This window comes from Perca flavescens, chromosome 2 (genome assembly GCF_004354835.1).
Source record: "Perca flavescens isolate YP-PL-M2 chromosome 2, PFLA_1.0, whole genome shotgun sequence".
In the NCBI taxonomy this organism is placed as follows: Eukaryota; Metazoa; Chordata; class Actinopteri; order Perciformes; family Percidae; genus Perca; species Perca flavescens.
In genome coordinates this window covers 33,931,175-33,951,034 of record NC_041332.1, presented here as the reverse complement: position 1 = coordinate 33,951,034, position 19,860 = coordinate 33,931,175, and the positions used below count along the sequence as shown (strand labels likewise).

The 19,860-nt window shown below is 41.9% G+C and overlaps 1 protein-coding gene across 1 annotated transcript in view; it reads left to right on the top strand.

The window, feature by feature from the left end:
* Positions 1 to 10,734: 10,734 nt before the first annotated feature.
* The window catches only part of maml3 (mastermind-like transcriptional coactivator 3), a 118,068-nt gene continuing 108,942 nt past the window's right edge, over positions 10,735 to 19,860 (top strand). The window contains exon 1 of the mRNA XM_028589704.1: positions 10,735 to 11,150. Coding sequence (XP_028445505.1) covers positions 10,779 to 11,150 — 372 coding nt within the window. The 5' untranslated portion in view covers positions 10,735 to 10,778. The remainder of the gene's footprint in view (positions 11,151 to 19,860) is intronic.

Sequence of the window (19,860 nt, the reverse complement as noted above, 5' to 3'; positions counted from 1 at the left end):
AGTGGTACTTATCGTAAAAAACGCATGTATATATTACATTTGTATAGTTCGGGTTTTCGCTGTTTCAGTAGTAAAAGCTGAAGCTTCCTCACCTGTGACGTTCACAAGTTTGAAAATACTGTACGTTAGTAGTCCCGTAACTTCCGCTCCAAGTAGTGTCCAGCGTTCCACACTCAACATTTTGACTCCTTTGAGTGCACCATCCGGGTAGTGCACTGCATTGGCCATACTTTGTTAATGTGGACACACTATGCCCTCAAAATAGCAAGTGTAAGTACAGAATTGCTCAATTTCAGACACAGCATATGTCATGTTTGGTTGCTCTGATTGGTTGTAGGTCTATCTAAAGTAATTACGTCCAGAGGTATTTTGGTCTACGCCTGTTGATGGGGCCACTTGGAAATAAAAAGTGAACTGAGAGGTTTCAGGCTAACTTGCATTTGCAATTTGGTCCGGCAATGTCAGGTAAGACCATGGCCAACTATTTGCAAAACATGTTTTCTTTTTGTCTTAAATATGAACTGATAAAAAAGCAAATTAGGATAATCTAATAGTGTCTAACAATTAATAACACTGACTTTAAAGTATTTTAAAGTCATTGTCCAACCCAGTGAAACATGACTTACACATTGTGGTTTTATTACCAACACTAATTGTCATATGGTAGTTGTGGAAATCAAATCCCATTGATTAATTAAATTGGAAACGTGCTTAGGAAAACTAGTGTTTGCGGAAGAAATAGCGAAGCCATGGCGAGGGAATTGCCTAAAGCTGATTTGACACTATGGTCATCGGCCTCATCAGTGGAGGGGATGAGACTTGGTACAGGGACGAGGTCAACACGCTGGCAGGTTGGTGCTCTGAACACAACCTGCTGCTCAACACCAGCAAAACTAAGGAGATGGTCACAGACTTCAGGATACACAAGGGGGAACCAGCCCCACTGAGCATCAAATTCCTCGGGACATATATAGCCGACGACCTCTCCTGGACTTCCAACACATCTGCAGTGGTAAAAAAGGCCCGACAGCGACTCCACTTCCTAAGGATACCTCCACCTGGAGGAGAAACTGTTAGTGGCTTTTTACTGCAGCACCATCGAGAGCGTCCTGACGTGCTGCATTATGGCTTGGTATGCCAACTGTAATATGGCGGACAGAAAGAACCTGCAGAGGGTCATAAAGACAGCACAACGTATCACTGGCAGCCCCCTACCCCCGCTAGAAGACACCGCCAGCACATGGTGTCTCAGGAGACCTAGGGCAATCACTGCCGACCTCTCACACCCAGAACAGCACCTGTTCAACCTCCTGCCAGAGGGCAGGAGGCCCAAGTGCCTCAAGAGCAGGACTAACAGACTCAAAAAACTGTTTCTTTCCCTGGGCCATCAGGTCCCTGAATTCCTAAAGTCTGTGTGCGCTATAATGTGTAAATGATATATATATTGCTTACTTCTCTCCTTTTATTGTTTATATTTATTATGCAAAGGCCGAAGAAGCACTGCAATTTCATTGTATACCTGATGTGCAATGACAATAAAGATTCTTATCTTACCAAATCGGAATAATGGTTTACCGGTGTTTTTATTTTACCTTTATTTTACCAGGTATGGTAAACCAATTAAAATGCTGAAAAGCTGCAATGTCTTTTTTAGCCATGCTAACAAAGTGGTTGTAGAGATGGTTAAATGGTTTGTTCAGTCCATCAGTTTGCCCAGACTGAAATACTCAACAACTATTGGATGGATTGCCTTGAATTTAGCAACATACATTGATGGTCCCTCTGACATAATAGCTAAAAGCTTTGATATCTGGCTTACAACCCCTTCTGCTATGTAGCAGCTGAAGCTAACGTTAGCTTCCCAGACTGGCAGGACAGGCTGCCTCACAGCCCTGAGTCCCGGAGGACCAGATTCAGAGCTGTTAAGGTGATTAACTTTATCTGGGAATTTCTAACTAGCTGTCATTATCTGCCGGCTGCTGTTTAATATCTTAGTTTAGCATGTTACACTTTGCTAGTTAGCAAGGGTTGAGCGAACACAGGATACATGGGGGACATGCCCCCTGCAATTCACATCACGGTGCCCTTCTTTCACCCACACTTACAACATGTCTTATTTGATTTGAACGCACCTTAAGTAGGCAATGTGCACGTTACTCCAGTTTTGTCAGTTGATATATAGACTCATATAGATAGGCAATAATAAAATCTGAAAATGATATAATAAAAAAATATATACAAAAATATGGGGAGGAAAACTCACTTAAATATGCAATAATTAAGATCAGTGTATATGATGGAATACTGGCCTTAGAATTTACCAGAGGCCACCAAAAATCTGGGCTATTACAGCCAAACATTTCTCCAAGGAGGCATGCCCCGAGAACCACCCTACACTAGTTAAATGTTAGCAGGTCTCCCATTGGGAAAGATGCGGCAGAAAAACATAATGGAACGATTAATGGAAATGTCAGTGTTTCCATTAATTATGAATGAAACGTAGGCAAGTTGGAATCAATGATTTGGAGAGACAAATGGGAGAGGATCTTTTTTTTAAGACTATTTTTGGGCTTTTCCTCCTTTAATTGATAGGACAGCTAGGTGAAAAAGGGGAGAGAGAGGGGGAAGACAAGCAGGAAATCATCACAGGTCAGACTCAAACCCTCTGCGTTGAGGCATAAGCCTCAAATTACATGTGCGCCTGCTCTACCCACTGAGCCAACCTGGCCACGGAGAAGATCTTTTCAATAAAAATCATCCTCCTAAACAATCTGTCCCCCTCACTTCTGAAGTTACGGTTATGCCCCTGCTAGTTAGCACTAAACACGAACTAAGGCTGATGGGAATATCATTAGTCAGTATTTGGTCATAAGCCAAAGTTTTAGACAAAGAGATCACCAGAGTTAGTAGGATTCATCTAACAGTAGTTTGTCAGTATTATCATAAGTGATACCAATGTGGCTGTTAATTACAATTTTCAGTGTTGTTACCGCACCAATTTATATGACATTTCCTAGGCGTGTAGACATAATCTGGGTCTGGAGGAAATGTCCATAGTTGTGGCCAAACAGCCCAGTGGTACAGTGTGTTTGTTAGTGACTTAAACATAAGAATAATTGGTGGAAGAATCAACTTTGAATTTCAGTAGGTACTCTTTGAGTCAAGAGATCACTCTCTTCTAAAGTAAGGTGTAGTGCACTATAAGCATGTAAAATGTTATTTGAGCCAATATTTCGCCCAGGGCCAGTGGAGGCATCTCCCCACTCAACCCAGAACAACAACAAGTGAACCAAAGCCTTTCCTCTGTCTACAAAGCAAAGAGAAAGCCAAGATGTTCCAAGAAAATCCTCATGGCTTCAGTCTGGGCAGATGGGGGATGATGAAATAGTCAGAAACACTTTAATAAGCATTTGCTTTTGCCACTGTTATTCTTTTAATGCCATTGTCATGTCACGCTCAAAAAAGGAATGTGAGGTCCCAGCTCTTACATTTTCCTAATATGTTTTTTGTGTGGTAGTTTTGCATTGGATTGATCACAGTTTCCGTGTTGATCAACCTGTTTTTCAGTACTAGGAACAATATTTCCTGGAAGGTTCAGGTGACGCAGTTTGCTTTTCTGTACAATTCTTTTTTTGGTAACTTCTTAGTTTTTCCTCTATTTACTCCAAACAAACCGCTGATGCTGCTGTACACTTCCTGTGCTCCACAACATTTGTCCCTGGAAAGAGCACTAGTGCTTGACCAGGACATTGTAAAACAACAAATGTAAAACTTTGACCAAAATTATGGTTTACTGAAAAAAAATAAAAATAAATAAAGAGTTCAGTGTGGTTAACATTTCACCTTACTGTCTACCTTAAAATGTTCACCATGTGTGGCCGGGTTGGATCAATGGGTAGAGCAGGCGCACATATACTATACTGAGAGGTTAATACCTCGACACAGAGGTCCAGGGTTCAAATCCGACCTGTGACGATTTCCTGCATGTCTTCCCTTTCTCACCTAGCTGTCCTGTCAAAAATTAAAGATGGAAATGCCCCAGGAAAAAAAAAACTCATGTGAACTTCTAAAATTCTCACTTTATTTCATGTTTTAGTTTATCTTCTGTTAGCAACGCTAGCCACGTTTAGCAACACCCATTTGAAACAAGTCTTCATTCAATATTGCACTCACAAAAAGACCGATTCCCATACCCACAGGCAGTGACAGTAAGGTATTGCAGTAATACGAGTGATTGAAATCGTCATTTAAACAACCAAAGCGGTCCAAAAACAATTTAAACAATTCATACTACAAGTCACACAGAAACCCGTATTGGAATTCTTGCTCGGTGTCCTCTGAGTTTGACCGAGCGGGAAAGGTCGCCGTCCGAGTAAAGGGGTTGGTGTGTCTTTCTCGTTGGATCTCCAACACGGATAGATAATCGAACGCAGCATTAGTCTCCCAACTTTCTGATTCGGAAATCTGATTTCAGGGGGCGTCAGCTGACATTTTCAACTGGGAAATCGTAAGTTCCAACTTCCCTATTCAAATGGAACGCGCCATTAGCTAGCCGATGGTTTCAGAGATTGCAGCCTTTTTGAGATCATCCAAACCAGATGTAGATGTTCTCAAACACAATACAAAAAGGAAAACGTTGTATACTCTGAGTGAGAGAAGCTAGCACATACTGCTATCCCACACACATACTTGGGTTTGATATGCCATTTGTAATTTCGATCAGACAAGCAGAAATGAATAACACCCAACGAAGAGGATGCAGAGACACATGCTGTCCACGTTTTAAATGCCGATTGTGTGAGCGTGTATGTGAGTGAGTGTGCAGGTCCATGTCTCTGTTGGTTTACAGTACAGTAGCCTATGTGTGGGGGTGAATAATTGTGTGTGTGAGCACATGAGTGTGTGTTAATGGGGTGGTTAGACAAGAGACAAGGGAGCACATATGGCCTGAACAGTCAGGGATGGAGCTCAGAACTCCCACATGACATAGCAGATAAAAATAAAAATGAGAGAGAGAGAGAGCGAGAGAGAGAAATGGCCTCACATTGAAATGAACGACACGTTTGTAAGGGTAAGATTTACAATGTTGTACATTTGTGTGCATGTGAATGTGTGTCTGCATGCATGTGCACGTTCTTGGTGTTGACTTGCTGACTGGAAATAGGAGTGACATGCATGCACAAAAGCCTGTGATTCACAAAATGACTTTGTATTACAAGGAACCATCAGTCATGTTTTGTCACTGCATTGCACTATTATTCAAATATTGGATCCTGAAAGTTGATAGGAAGATGGGAATCACGTGGTTGTCCTAAAGAACAAGCACGACCTTACAAGTGCTATCATTTGAACTAAAAATCCTTTTTTTCTCTCTTATTTCCTTTTATTTTTTTCATGTGCTTTACTGCGGCAGTGTATACCAGCTATTATTAACGCACACTGGCTCTGTACTTATCCCTATTACTGGGGTCTTTAAATGGAACTGAACCAAAAGGCCCTGACACACCAACCCGATAATCGCCCGTCGGACAGTCTGGCGAGGTCAGTGACTCTAGTCTGTCCAGTGTGTTCCGTGCCCGGAAATAACGAGCGGGATGAGCCTGACGAACGCCTCTCAAAATCTGACAAAAATCTTTTAAACTGACCTTTGTCGATCTGAAATGAAGACCGATTCAGCAACTACATGGCCTATTTCTCTTTTAAAATGTTTTCAGAAACACGTTTCAGTGAACTATTTTCGTAAAATACGAGATCGTAATCCGAAACGAGTAGCCATTATTGTCGGCTGGAGAAGCCAGACCCACGTGACGCGTTCGTCATTTACGGTTTTCATTTTTTTGGGCGACAATATAGATTAGCGGAGACATATTACGTCTCGCGCACACGCAGAACATATGCTCAAGTCGGCGTCGCTTTGATGTGTTTCCGAGGCAGTTTTTGGACCGATCAGTTGGACTGCCTTTTCTCCCGACGGTCGGCCGTCGGGTTGGTGTGTCAGGGCCTTTATTCTACTGTTGCACCTTTTGTCAGTCATGCTCGATAGAAAAATTACCTAAATGCCCTGAAGTGTAAACCATGTATTTTGTCTCTATCTGTTGTTTCAAATGTTTAAAAAAATAAAACTCAGTTGTCCTTCTCTAAAACATTTTTTTGCTGGAGTTTGAGCACCTGTTACCACTGAACCACTGCTTTTTTTTCAAAGATTGCAAACTGCCACTGATGTGAGATTTTATCAACATTTTAAACAATCATTATCTTCTAAACATTATATTTTAAGTTATAAATAGCCAAAAAGATACACTAGAGTAGAGCTTGATTGTTTGAATCTATTCGTACATTTTTAAATTCAGCTGTTATACTCCATGTAGGTTTTCTCTGGCTGAAAAGATATAAATGAAGTTATATATATAAAACGTAAAGGGGAACTATATGCCCATTTTCAAAATTTGTTATACAATACAATGTTATTGCTATGTTCTAAAACAGTCCAAAAACATTAGTAAACAAGAACAACTCTGTCCCAAACCAGTGCTAAAACTCAAATGTGTGATGTCATCGAGTGTAAAGTGTGGAAGTGCTCCAACACTGAAAGAACCCAGGGAAATGTTCTGAGTATATAGGAACATTTTAGGGTTCAGAACTAAAAACACTACTCTAGAATAAAGCTTATTTGGGTATAAAACTACAAATCAGTCTCCCATTCATTGTCGTAATTTAGGTGGTGTTCTCCTTTAAGTCAGGGGTCTTCAACATTTTTTAAGCAAAGGACGCCTTAAAGTGCTCATATTATGCTCATTTTCAAGTTTATAATTGTAGTTAGAGGTTAAATCAGAAGTTTACATGGTTTCATTTTCAAAAAAACACCATATTTTTGTTGTACTGCACATTGCTGCAGCTCCTCTTTTCGCCCTGTGTGTTGAGCTCTCTGTTTTAGCTACAGAGTAAGACATCACACTTCTGTTCAATCTTTGTTGGGAGTTGCACATGCTCAGTACCAAGGTAAGGACTACTAGCCAGTCAGAAGCAGAGTATGAGGGCGTGCCCTGACAGTACCTAGGTAAGGACTACTAGCCAGTCAGAAGCAGAGTATGAGGGCATGCTAAACTAGCAGCTAGGTGAGCATTATAACGTGTGTTACAAAGTGACCACGTTTGTCTCTGAAGTAAAGGCTGGACTACAATAGAGCTGTTTGGAGCAGTTTGTGAACAGTGTTTTCTGTTGGAGATGGTAAGTCCCTTTGGGGGGGACTTTGGGCTTTTTCACTTTGTAAACCTATTACATGCACAAAAAAGATAGGAAAAAAAGATAGGAAACACCATAACGTTTAGGGCGGCCTAAAGCCTTTATATACACCTTTTTTGCATTGAATACTAAGCTATTAAAATACCCTTATAATTGTTGGCATGATTTTATAAATCATGTTTTAATATTAAACATACATGTGGCACAGTGACTAGGATGAACTGGATCTGTGTATGGCCTTAGTGACCACCTTACCTATAGGCCAGAAAGCCTATCCTCAGTGGGGATTTATAGTTGCTATTAATATGTTGGATTCATGTTATGTAGCAGCATTTCTGTCCCCATGAATTACATCCTCATATGTATTTTTTTTAAATGTCAAAAATGTATAACAACTGGATTGAGGTCTTCTTGATCACAAAACATAGGAAGTTTGAGCTGTAGGGAAGCTACAGCCCTCAGTCACTCATCCACTGACCTACTATATATTATTCAATATAGGTATTATAAACTGTACACTCAGCAGAGAATGTATTACCACAAAACCATGCAACACACCCAAACTATATGCATCACATGAGTAGGCCAACCAATAGCTCATCATAGGAAGGCTATCAGCACGTGATACATTTGATGTCATTACATCAGTTCCTGCTTAAATTCTTTTAGTAATGATCCATCAGCCACAGAAAAATATTTCATGAAAAAAAAAAAAAAAAAAAACTTGACATCCTTCCCTGTAACTTTTAGTGAGTTATTTCACAATTCATAAAGTAATACAGTACAGGCCAAAAGTTTGGACACACCTTCTCATTCAATGAGTTTCCTTTATTTTCATGACTATTTACATTGTAAGGCATCAAAACTATGAATGAACACGTGGAATTATGTACTTAACAAAAAAGTGTGAAATAACTGAAAACATGTCTTATAATTCTAGTTTCTTCAAAGTAGCCACCCTTTGCTCTGATTACTGCTTTGCACACTCTTGGCATTCTATTGATGAGCTTCAAGAGGTCACTTGAAATGGTTTTCCAACAGTCTTGAAGGAGTTCCCAGAGATGCTTAGCACTTGTTGGCCCTTTTGCCTTCACTCTGCGGTCCAGCTCACCCCAAACCATCTCGATTGGGTTCAGGTCCGGTGACTGTGGAGGCCAGGTCATCTGGCGCAGCACTCCATCACTCTCCTTCTTGGTCAAATAGCCCTTACACAGCCTGGAGGTGTGTTTGGGGTCATTGTCCTGTTGAAAAATAAATGATGGTCCAACTAAACGCAAACAGGATGGGATGGCATGTCGCTGCAGGATGCTGTGGCAGCCATGCTGGTTCAGTATGCCTTCAATTTTGAATAAATCCCCAACAGTGTCACCAGCAAAGCACCCCCACACCATCACACCTCCTCCTCCATGCTTCACGGTGGGAACCAGGCATGTAGAATCCATCCGTTCACCTTTTCTGCGTCGCACAAAGACACAGCGGTTGGAACCAAAGATCTCAAATTTGGACTCATCAGACCAAAGCACAGATTTCCACTGGTCTAATGTCCATTCCTTGTGTTTCTTGGCCCCAAACAAATCTCTTCTGCTTGTTGCCTCTCTCTCGCAATTTTCCGGACTGACTGACCTTCATTTGTTAAAGTAATGATGTCCACTCATTTCTCTTTACTTAGCTGATTGTTTCCTGCCATAATATGAATTCTAACAGTTGTCCAATAGGGCTGTCGGCTGTGTATCAACCTGACTTCTGCACAACACAACTGATGGTCCCAACCCCATTAATAAGTGTGGCTACTTTGAGGAATCTAAAATATAAGACGTTTTCAGTTATTTCACACTTTTTTGTTAAGTACATATTCCATATGTGTTCATTCATAGTTTTGATGCCTTCAGTGAGAATCTACAATGTAAATAGTCATGAAAATAAAGAAAACAAATTGAATGAGAAGGTGTGTCCAAACTTTTGGCCTGTACTGTATATAGATTCTGAGAAAGGATTTCAATAAATCTGGAATAGTATTATGTAATTTATTCATGACTTAATTTAGTTTCTATGGTTAAATTGTTTGTATAGCATTTTGCCACTTAAACTTTGTAATTCAAAATATCTAACAGGGTTAATGTGCCTCAGTGTTATGGTGTTTTCTTATACAGCCAGCTCATGAAAAGTTTGTTCTGTAATCAGTTCATAAATATATGCAATTGTGCAAAACAATTTGTATCCTTTAGTTAGTTAGACTACTATAAAAAATCTTCATCCTATCTACATCACTGCCCTATTTCCTGGCCTGACCACTGGTGGTGATGTGTTATGATGCCCATTATTTAATTCGTATTGTAATTAACAATTGCCTAAATGTGTCTCTGTTTGCATCTCTGTATATCGCTATCTATATATATATATATATATGCTACATTATAGGTTTTTATTTGTTTGTAACAAACAAAAAACAGGTTTATCCTTTTATATAAGTCAGACCCCTGTAAGGAACATTGTAATAAGGAAATTAGCTAATTATTTTGCTAACTAGCTAGCTAGTTGACCCATTTACAACAATGGCAAACTGATTGTTTTGGTGTAACCTATGAAAACAACACCGGTCGTAGATGGGACCAGGCCGTTCCTCTCCGGGTTACACTCCGGATTCCACTCCGAGTTTTACAAGTGTCCATCGGCGGGCTCCTCACAGCCTCTAGCTGGTTTTTACTCAACTCCTGTCCTGATATCACTCCGCTGGCATGGTGGAGAAGCGGACCTGATTATTGTGATGGTGGCAGGCGGCAGCCAGTGACTACAGACTTCCGCCACTGCTTCCCATATCCGCGTTTTGTGCCGTCTGGGCTACTCTCGTTGCCTCACAACCGGACTACCGAGGGCGCTTGTGCTCTTTCCCGTACCTCAACAACATCTTCACCGGGATTTCTTTCAAACCAAAACCATATGAGATGCAAGTTCACTGGGAAACTCCGGAGCCCGTTCGGTTCAGGCAGCAAAACTTTTTCTCAAAGGACGACACCGTAAAACGGCGAGTGGACTGTTGCTGCTGCTGCTGCCACTGCTGCCCCTCAGTGGGACGGTTTGTGTGTATATGACCGTAGAGTTCATGCTAACGTTCGCGGTATTGTTTATTTTTCAGCGGGGTAGTTGTTAGCAGCGTGGCAGCGGCTTTATTGTTTAATTCAGTTTGGGGCTTGCTCGGTCTTACTCTAGGCTGGGTGTTATTTGTGTTTTCGGGAGCGGTTTGTTTGGAAACAGTGCCGAGGAGGGAAGAAGAGACGTTCACTTGCGACCCCTTAACCATACGACTACTAGGCTCGAAGCCCTTTAAACCTGCCCGGTTGTTGCTCGCTTCTGCGGCTGTTTTCGGTCGTACATTCCGTCCGCTGTCCGGCTGTTTGGGACCCTTCGCCGGAGAGGACAGAGAGGGAGAGGACACTAGGTGGTGGAGGTGGAGGTGGCCGGGGGAGGAGGTGGCGGTGGTGGCGGTGAGCTTGACGGGGAGAAAAGTTCTTCCAAAATAGCAGCCACTCGGCCTAGTGATGGGGGACTTCGCCTCCCCCGCTGCCGGACCCAACGGCAGTATCTGCATCAACAACAGCATGAACCCGGCCGCCGGGAGCGTGGTGGCCGCCGGGGCGGTGGGCATACCTAAGCACAGCACGGTCGTGGAGAGGCTGAGGCAGCGTATAGAAGGCTGCCGGAGACACCACGTAAACTGCGAGAACAGGTACCAGCAAGCGCACGCCGAGCAGCTGGAGATAGAGCGGAGGGAGACGGTCAGCCTGTACCAGCGGAGTCTGGAACAGAGGGCCAAGAAGTCGTCCGGCGGCAGCAGCAAGCAGCCGCAGAGCAAGCAACCGGACCCGGACTCTGCCTCCTCCACGGAACAGAGGAATAACACGCTAATAGCGGTAAGGACGCGCTCTCAATCACGGCCAAGACTACCCCGAGACACCCCTTCACTCACACATAAACACAGCACACACTTCGGTGTACACTCTCTCTTTCATTTCCCCTCCATCTCTCTGTCCCCAAAACTCTTGGACCCCCACCAAGCAAGCTGCTGTACCAACTACTAGGCTACTTGTTCACCACTGTGAAAACTTGTTGAAAACACCCTCACTGAGCTCTGGCAATTGCTTCGGAAACACACACTTCACCTTTTCAAACCAGAGTGCCAACTAGCGCTTTTGTTTACAAAAGAAACCCAGCCCCTCGTTGAAGAAAACAGGCCGCTAGGACTTGAATGCTGCATGATTCGGAAATTACAAGTCTGGCAGTTGATATCTGATCTTTTGCAATATCAGTGCTGCTTTATGCTCAAAGAAAGACTGAAGGTAGCCTACTGCTAATTGTAAAGTTAAGATTTTCATCTCAGAAACTTCTAACTAACTTCTGGAGGATGGCTGCTTTTTTTTGTTGTTGCATGAAAACAACTTCTCCTTTCTTGTCCTTTGCTATTGGGTGAACATTGGTGTGCAACACAGTCAGCATTAAAGTTACAACATTGCTTCCTTGCACTCAACAGTAGCAGTTTATGCTCCAGCCTGTTCTGTAACCTTTGACATACTCTCAAAATCAACAGCCCAGCCACCTTCTCACTAAAAGTACCCTGCCATTACACTTAGAAAATACTTCAGATGACTGCCACATAGTTACTGAACATTTTCAAACTGAAAGTAACTTTTGGAGATTCATTCATAATTGACTGTGGAGCCTCACTGTAATAATACATTGATCTTGTTCACACGGAGGCTCTACTTCTATCACAAAACTGCATGTCCTTGTAAAAAATAATGCAGTGATGCGTTAGTAATTATAGGTGCTGTACTGACGCCATTAGAGTCAATATAAACTCTCAGTAGATTTTATTGGAATGCTACAGTTCTGTTGGTAGGGGGCAGTGGTAACATATGGAGGATTGTTCAGTATCTTGTTTTTTTGTTTGAAATTGCTGAGCACATCTGCAGATCAGATCTTTTAAATGATCGCATTGTGTATTTACAAAGAAAATGTCCTGATGTTTGGCTGTCTTTGCTTGCATGACAGAGACAGACACCGGTTACTGTGTAGTATCCCCCTTTCACACCACCACATATCTTGTGGGCAAGCTCCAGTTTCCTTTAGAAAAAAACCAAAGGATACATGGCAGGAATGTCAACATTGTTGTCCCTTTTGTTGCTGCAATGAGCCCAGTTCCTCCTTCCTTTTGAAATGCTAAATCAGAATGTCTTTAATTTCGGAGACAGCCTCAGTCGTTATTTAGCCTGACCAGCTACAGCTTGAGAGCGCAGCAGTGATTTTAATAGTGCAGGACCTCCCAGTGGCCCTTGTGGACATTAAACCGAACCGCCCATTAGATGGCCGGCAACAAATGCTCCGAGAATGAAGGGATTACTGCTTAAAGACACAGTGGCGTGTTCCCCTCTGCTCTGTCCCTCTCATCCTCTCTCTCAGTCACTAATGGTGGCACCTCAAATGCATATACACAGCATTAAATAGCTAAATTACAGAGAGCTTGGTGTTAGTGCCCTTACATTGTAAATTCTTGGCATTGTTTAGGCATGCATTGTAAGGAGATGAAAGGAAATGAGAGAAAAGTCTGCAATCCCTCTCCCGTTTTTCCTCTGAGGAGCAGAGCTGCAGCTAGATGGCTGTATGTAGTCATTACAGAAGCAGGCAGGCATTCTAGGAAAGCCAAGTACACTGTTAATGTTACTACACATTGCATACACATGCACCCCACAATCTGTATGGGTTCTGTTACAGACTGTTTTTGGTAGTATTCGGTGTTGAGAAGATGTGTTTGAAGGCAGTTTCCCCTACGCCTAAAAGAAGAGTACAGGGGAAAATATTCTCATATCTTGATGTAGTTGTATACTACATGAAGACTTCATAATATTAGACTGAAGTGACACAAATTGACTCTTTTTGACTGCGAAGTGTGTATGCTGTTGTACTGGTTGGTTTGCCGTGCCAATGTGGTAACTGTCCGTTTGAAGAATGTCAGGAATGTACAAAAAGGAAATGGATGAGAATCCGTGTGTTTTTAAAGGAGATAAAAGCAGCAAGACAGTGTTTGACAAATTGGTTATTCAGCTATGGCCGATTATTCCATGGTCCACACCATTTGAAGTGTGATATTCTTGAGCATTTGGTATTGTCATATGCATCCCAGTACACTGCGCTCTGGTCTAATGGTTCTCAGACACACCCACATCGTTGCAGGGGCAAGCCTATAATTATGGAAAGCGTGTGTTTGTGTTTATAGGCTAACTATTATTGAGAAAGGGAAAGAAGACACTGGGAGCTGGTTCTGTCTTTCCCACCATATCCTTGATACCATTCAAGGAGTGTAGTAGTGAACTACAAAGCATTAGCTACTGATAAAGGATACCTGGGCTGTGATATTTCCAGTATTTTCACATACAGCCAGAGGGAGGTCGGACACAGACATAGCTGATATTCACTTTCACAAAATGGACTCTTCCCAAACGTGTAATTTTTTGATAATGAGAGGGTTGCTTGCGAAACGACAGGCCACCTCAACGCTTTCTGCCAGCAACCATGTATCACATTGCACTAACACTGAGATAGTCAATGATTAATTTACAAATTAAGAACGTCTGCACTCTTGACACTGTGTATACTCTGGATTGTTGCTCACCAAATGCCAAGTTATGGTAATGGAAAAGACGAGCGATATAATGGTTAAGAACCAAACAGACGGTGTCCAACTTACAGGCACATTGTAAAAGCCGATAATTATAGTTCCTTTGGGGATATTGACGGCGTGTTGTTGGCTCTCTGTCCATTGCTCGGGCACACACACATACCTCATACTTATAAAGTGGTCTTCAACAGTGGCTTCTACATCAACACAAGATTCACACTCACCTAACTGATTAACCTTACTAATTTAATAAATTACCACTGATTTATTAACTACTCATTAAGCCTACAACAAAACTGACTCTGTGAGAGGTTATGAATCTGAAATATCCATGTCATAAAAGGTACGTATAACACCTTAAAGGGACAGTTTACCAAATAGTGCTCATTATCAATCTAGATTGTTTTGGTGCGAGTTGCCCAATGTTGGAGATATCGGCCATAGAGATTTCTGCCTTTACTCAAGTATAACGGAACTAGATGACACGCGGCTTGTGGTGCTCACAGCGCCAAAAGATGCATTTGAAAAAGTCAACAGCGTTGTCTCTTTCCAGAAATCATGACCTGGTTATTCAAGAGAAGCCACAGACCTGGCTGTGAGCAGTTTCATGTAGAAATAATTTTCTTTCTACAGAATTACACCCGCCAACCGTATCTTTTGCTTTTTGGCGCTTTGAGCACCACATGCCGAGTGCAATCTAGTTCCATTATATCCGAGAGAAGGCAGACATCTCTACGGCTGATATCTCCGACACTGGGCAACTCGCACCAAAACTATTTAGATTGATAAATAACACTACAGGTAAGAGGAAAAATGTGTATTTTTGATTTTGTCGTAAACTGTCTCTTTAAGGACCAACTATACAGCCAGTGTTGTGCCTGAACGCGTTCATGAACTCGTTCATATTTTGGGTGAACGTGAACTGAACGTAGGCTACTGTATTACTGCCTGATGAACGTTACTGTGAGCTCGTTCATTCTGGTGTCTGTGAACGGCACAATCTCTGTTTAACTTCGTTCAACAAGGCGCCAGATTTCTATGGAGCCTTCCAGGCCAAAACCCGGCTAAAACACACCATAAACGGGCCTTAATATGTAGCGGAAAAAACTACATATTGCGTCATCAAAACAAAAAGCATCACGGAGGCGACTAAGCAGCAAGGAGGCGTCGTATGATAATTTAAACCAGTTCTATGACCAGGTCGGTAAGGATGGAAAAATCTTTCATTTCTGTGCAAACTTTGCCCGCCAGCTTTCAAAAAGAAATCCGCACTTCAGTCCCATCCACAGCAAACCTGAAACGGCACGTTGAACTGATTGGATATGAAGATGAAATCTGACGCATAGTTTCAGTGTTAAAACTGTGCTGTCTGTGGTTCTATATGGGCTGTGGCAATAATTTTGAAAAATAATAGCTCGGAGCAACATATGGAAAAAAAGAACTATGAACTAGTTCATTTTTGGAACTGTGAACTTAGTTCAAAATTTTGAAGTATGAACTGAACTAGTTCATTTTAAAATTTGTGAACTGAACTAGTTCATGTAGAAAGTGAACTTTCCCAAGACTGTATACAGCGGGGCAGACATGCATGTGCACATGTCTGTGTAAACGGGCGTGTTTACTCTTGTGCAGTCAGCGCGTAAACTCATAAACTTTGCGCTGCACAGTGTGCATGTATGCTCTTGTGTACAAGGGCAGATAGTTTGTCAGCTCGCGTTGCGTGTGTTGTTTCCTGTAAGTTTCTGATATTGTCGGAGATTGTTGATACAGAAGACAACACGAAGCAAGAGAGCACAACACTTAGAAGTTCACATGCTACAATACATTGTATTTATAAATAAGAATCGACACAGTCCTGCCTTTTTTTTTAAATGTGAATGCACTATGGTGTTAAATGCAAGGCCAATATTTGTGCACTGATAGGTTTGTTGGGCCAACTTTTGAGTTAAACCCTTCTGAACCTGGCCCGGCCCGGCCCGGTGGGTACCGTTGGGTGCCATCAGGCTCAGGGTCGGGTATCCATCCTCTATAGAACAGCTGCATGTAAACGATGGAGAGAGCTACGGCGACCGTAGGAGAAAGGGCTAGAAAGTAATATTCACTTGGTTGTCATATACAATTTCACCGCTAGATGGGAGAAATTCTTACACAATGTAGCTTTAAAGATTTTCATTTTCACTGTAAATGCATATCGGTTCGAGACGTTTATTAACTACTAATAATCAGCATTGGCTTTGAAAAACCTGCATCGGTCGATCCCCAATAAAGAAGATAAAGTATGCCCATGAATATTATCACATGTGAGTTTACAATTAATTACAATTCCTACTCGGCATTGAGGAGCTGCATCTTTTGTCTTTGGCCTTTTTTGCCGGTAACATTATTTATTATTGCTTCTTCACTGAATATTTAGTTTGCACGCCCCCTGGTGTTTCGGAGAATACTGCAAGAAAATAACGCGTTGAGCAGAAAGGCCTTTGCGTGTGCTCGTAGCCCACGCACCATCTGGGGAGGCCTGTGCAATGGTGTCTTGCGAGAGTATAAACAAGGCTTTAGAGGTAAATGTAAATTCCCAGTCTCAGAAGGCAGCATTATATTTCCCAAAGCAAGTTAATATTTGGGCAGCGCATTCAGGTAAATCAAATAGTACTGGTCGCTATAATGGACGATGGTCGGTGAATGGTTTTGCTGTAGTTTTCAAAACAGTCAAGAGTTATTGTGGCCAAGTGCGGATATTGTATGAAAATGCTATAATGGCCCACATCCATCCAGACATCTGACCCAGGAAACCGGTAGGAGCTTGTTCATCACGTGTGTGCGTCGAGAGAGAATTGGTGATGGTGAAAACAGAGTCACACCACAAGACACAACACATTTGCTGGCTGTTTTGCATTCGGGCCTGTTGAGGTCATTGTTGTTAGAGAGATTTGTGTTTTCTTGCCTTTTTTTATTTCATATGATTCATAAGTTCGGATAAAATTCTGAGTCTAAAAGTGAGAATTGCATGTTGACACTGAGTGAGTGACACCAGAATTTGTTTTTTTTGTTGCTGGAAAAAGAGGTCCGCTGTCAAACTTCGTTGTGGCTGTATTCGATATCTTAACGTGATGTGACGTTGTCTGCTTTTGGCTAGTTACCTAAGGGCATAGAGAAACTACAGAACCACGTTCACAGTAGCTGTCGGGTTTTCGCTGTTTTCTCTAAGCAGGCCGGTTTCTTTGTTCTCGCACACGCGCTGTTGTGAAGATCGAACACGTGACCCTTTCAGTTAACAGGCACGTGTCTCTGAACCAACGGGCCACACGATGTTGCTCAAAACCCAAATTGTGATCTTTACTTTCTGGCAAAACATCCAGTCAGATCTGATTACCTAATCGCTAACAAGTTTACAGCTGCGAGGCCGAGGTGCACAGTGAGGGGCTCGTTAGTTCCACTAAAACACAGTAGCTCGGGACAGTCTGTCTTCAGCTCTGCTCGCTTCTTGGCATCCACCTCGCTGAGGAATGTCTCACACACACACACACACACACACACACACACACACACACACACACACACACACACACACACACACACACACAGTCCGGCTCAGCTCTTGGCAGCAGAGGTCGGAGTGTGGGCGGCTGAGTTTTCATGAGTCTTAGGCCTTTCCTCTCTCCATCCCATCCTCTTCTCCCTCCCTCTGTTCACCACTACTCTGGTCTCGGCACTAGCACAGCGCTAATGTAGCGTAGATTGGTCTTGTTGGCTAAAGCATTGTTAATGTCAGCTGGGACTGTTGCCCAAGTGCTAAATTTAAACCACTGTGCTGGCACGGTGCTGACACTCACCAGCCCCTACATGCACACGCAGCGTGTGACGTCGACATACACCCGTGACATCACAGGCATGCTGTGCTTGACTCATTACATGCTTGTTCCACCAACTTTTTTTTTTTTTTTTTCTGTCTTTCCAAGTCTTTATTCCCTTGTTTAATCTTTTCTGCTCTCATGTGCACTTTATTCAATCTTTTGTTACTTCTTCTTCTTGTGCTTCTTCTCACCCTTGACCCTCAGTCCCTACACACACGCACAAAGTGTGGATGTTTTTGATTTGGGGCGGCTGTGACTACATTCCCTTCCACCCAGGCTCATTCACATGTTCTACAGGAACACACACACGCACGTTCAGCACAGACCCTTGAATAAGCGAGCGAGCAGTATTCCCTCCGTTTAAGCTGTTGGAGCAACAGTTAGTTAGTTTTAGATACTTAAAGTGAAAGTAAAAAATTTTAAAATAAAGGTCATGCGCATACTTACAAGTGTAGACTTACATAATCAGTAATGGTTCAATAGTATGTCAGAAGGCCTTGTCCATGAAATATTTAATTTCATGGGCTTTTTGTAATCTTCCCACTAGGGCTGTGTATTGGCAAGAATCTGGCAATACGATACGTATCTCGATAAATGGGTCACGATTCAATATATCGCAATATATTTCGATACTGTGCCTATTGGGATTTTTTTATAGTATAATTTTGATGTTCATAGAAGTCACAGAAGATTACTTTAAGTAAACAATTCAGTACACAGAAAATAAAACTGCCAGTTTGAGATTGTGGTTCACAGGTTCTTAGTGAGCTAATTTTGATATGCTAAAGTAGTCCAGAGTTCAGCCCTGTTAGCTTCTAGCAAAAAGTCAGGCACTGATAGGCACTGTTAGGCAGGGACACTAGTGGTGCGTCTCAGCATAGCCATCTAGCAGTAGGGGGTTTAAACACAACATAAACGTGAACCACTGTCTTACCATGAAAATCAATACAGTATTTTAAAATAAAATATTGCGATACTCAGGTGTATCAATTTCTTTTTTTCTTACACCCCTACTTCCCACCTCCTGACTTTAGTTTACTTTACTGTATTTTCCTGCTAAACAGTTAAAGGATGACTTTGGTATTTTTCAACCTGGACCCTATTTCCCTATGTTTTTTTTTAGGGCTGGGGATATGGACAAAATCAAATATTACAATATTTTTGACAAAATACCTCTATCGATAACGCAACAATATTTTTGTGTTGACTATTGGTGCTTTAACAAAATACACAATGAGATTTTTGATAAATAATCATCAGTAATGTGGATATAATGACTAAGTGGGTATAGGCAAATAATAGAACAGTTACAACAGTCTGGTAAGTTTATATAATGACATCACTTCACTGTAATGCAGCCTTTAAAACCAGGAAAAGACCACACTTATGCCATATTACGATATCCAAAATCTAAGACAATATCTAGTCTCATATCGCGATATCGATATAATATCGATATATTGCCCAGCTCTAGCAAGACCTCGGCAGTCAGTGAAACAAGCTGCAATGTAAGTTAAAAGGACATTTGCCCAGCTTGTATTTAACCTTTTTAAAAGTACAGTATTTCCATCTGGAATGTAGTGGATAAGTATAAAGTAGCAGAACATTGAAATACTTGAGTAAAGTACTTTTTAAAGTACTAGTTATTTTCCAGCACTGGTTGTCGTGCTTGTTGTGATGTGGTTTAATAAAGAAAACCCAATCATCTGTGATCTGTGCGATTCCTTTTCCTGCTGAGACTAAAGCTCTTTATGGAATCCCAGAATTTCTTTGTGATCCATTTGAACAGAAGTCATGCACCTCTCATCAACATGACTTTGTGTCTCCTTTTATGCATACACAGTAAAAGACCACTGAGGAAATATCACCTCCTCTTTGCGGAACTTCCTGCTGGTGCCAGGCAACAACCCAGTGACCTTCCTGTGACCTTCCTGTTTGTCGGTTTAAACTCAGGGTCAACCAGGATCCATTTATAAACCATCTCTCTGAAAAATCATTTTCTTGAACTGAATCTTATGACCCTCCTCTATCCTGCCTCCTTTCCCCTTCATTTCTACATCCACCCGTCCACACGGCAACCTTCCTCCATCGGAGCTT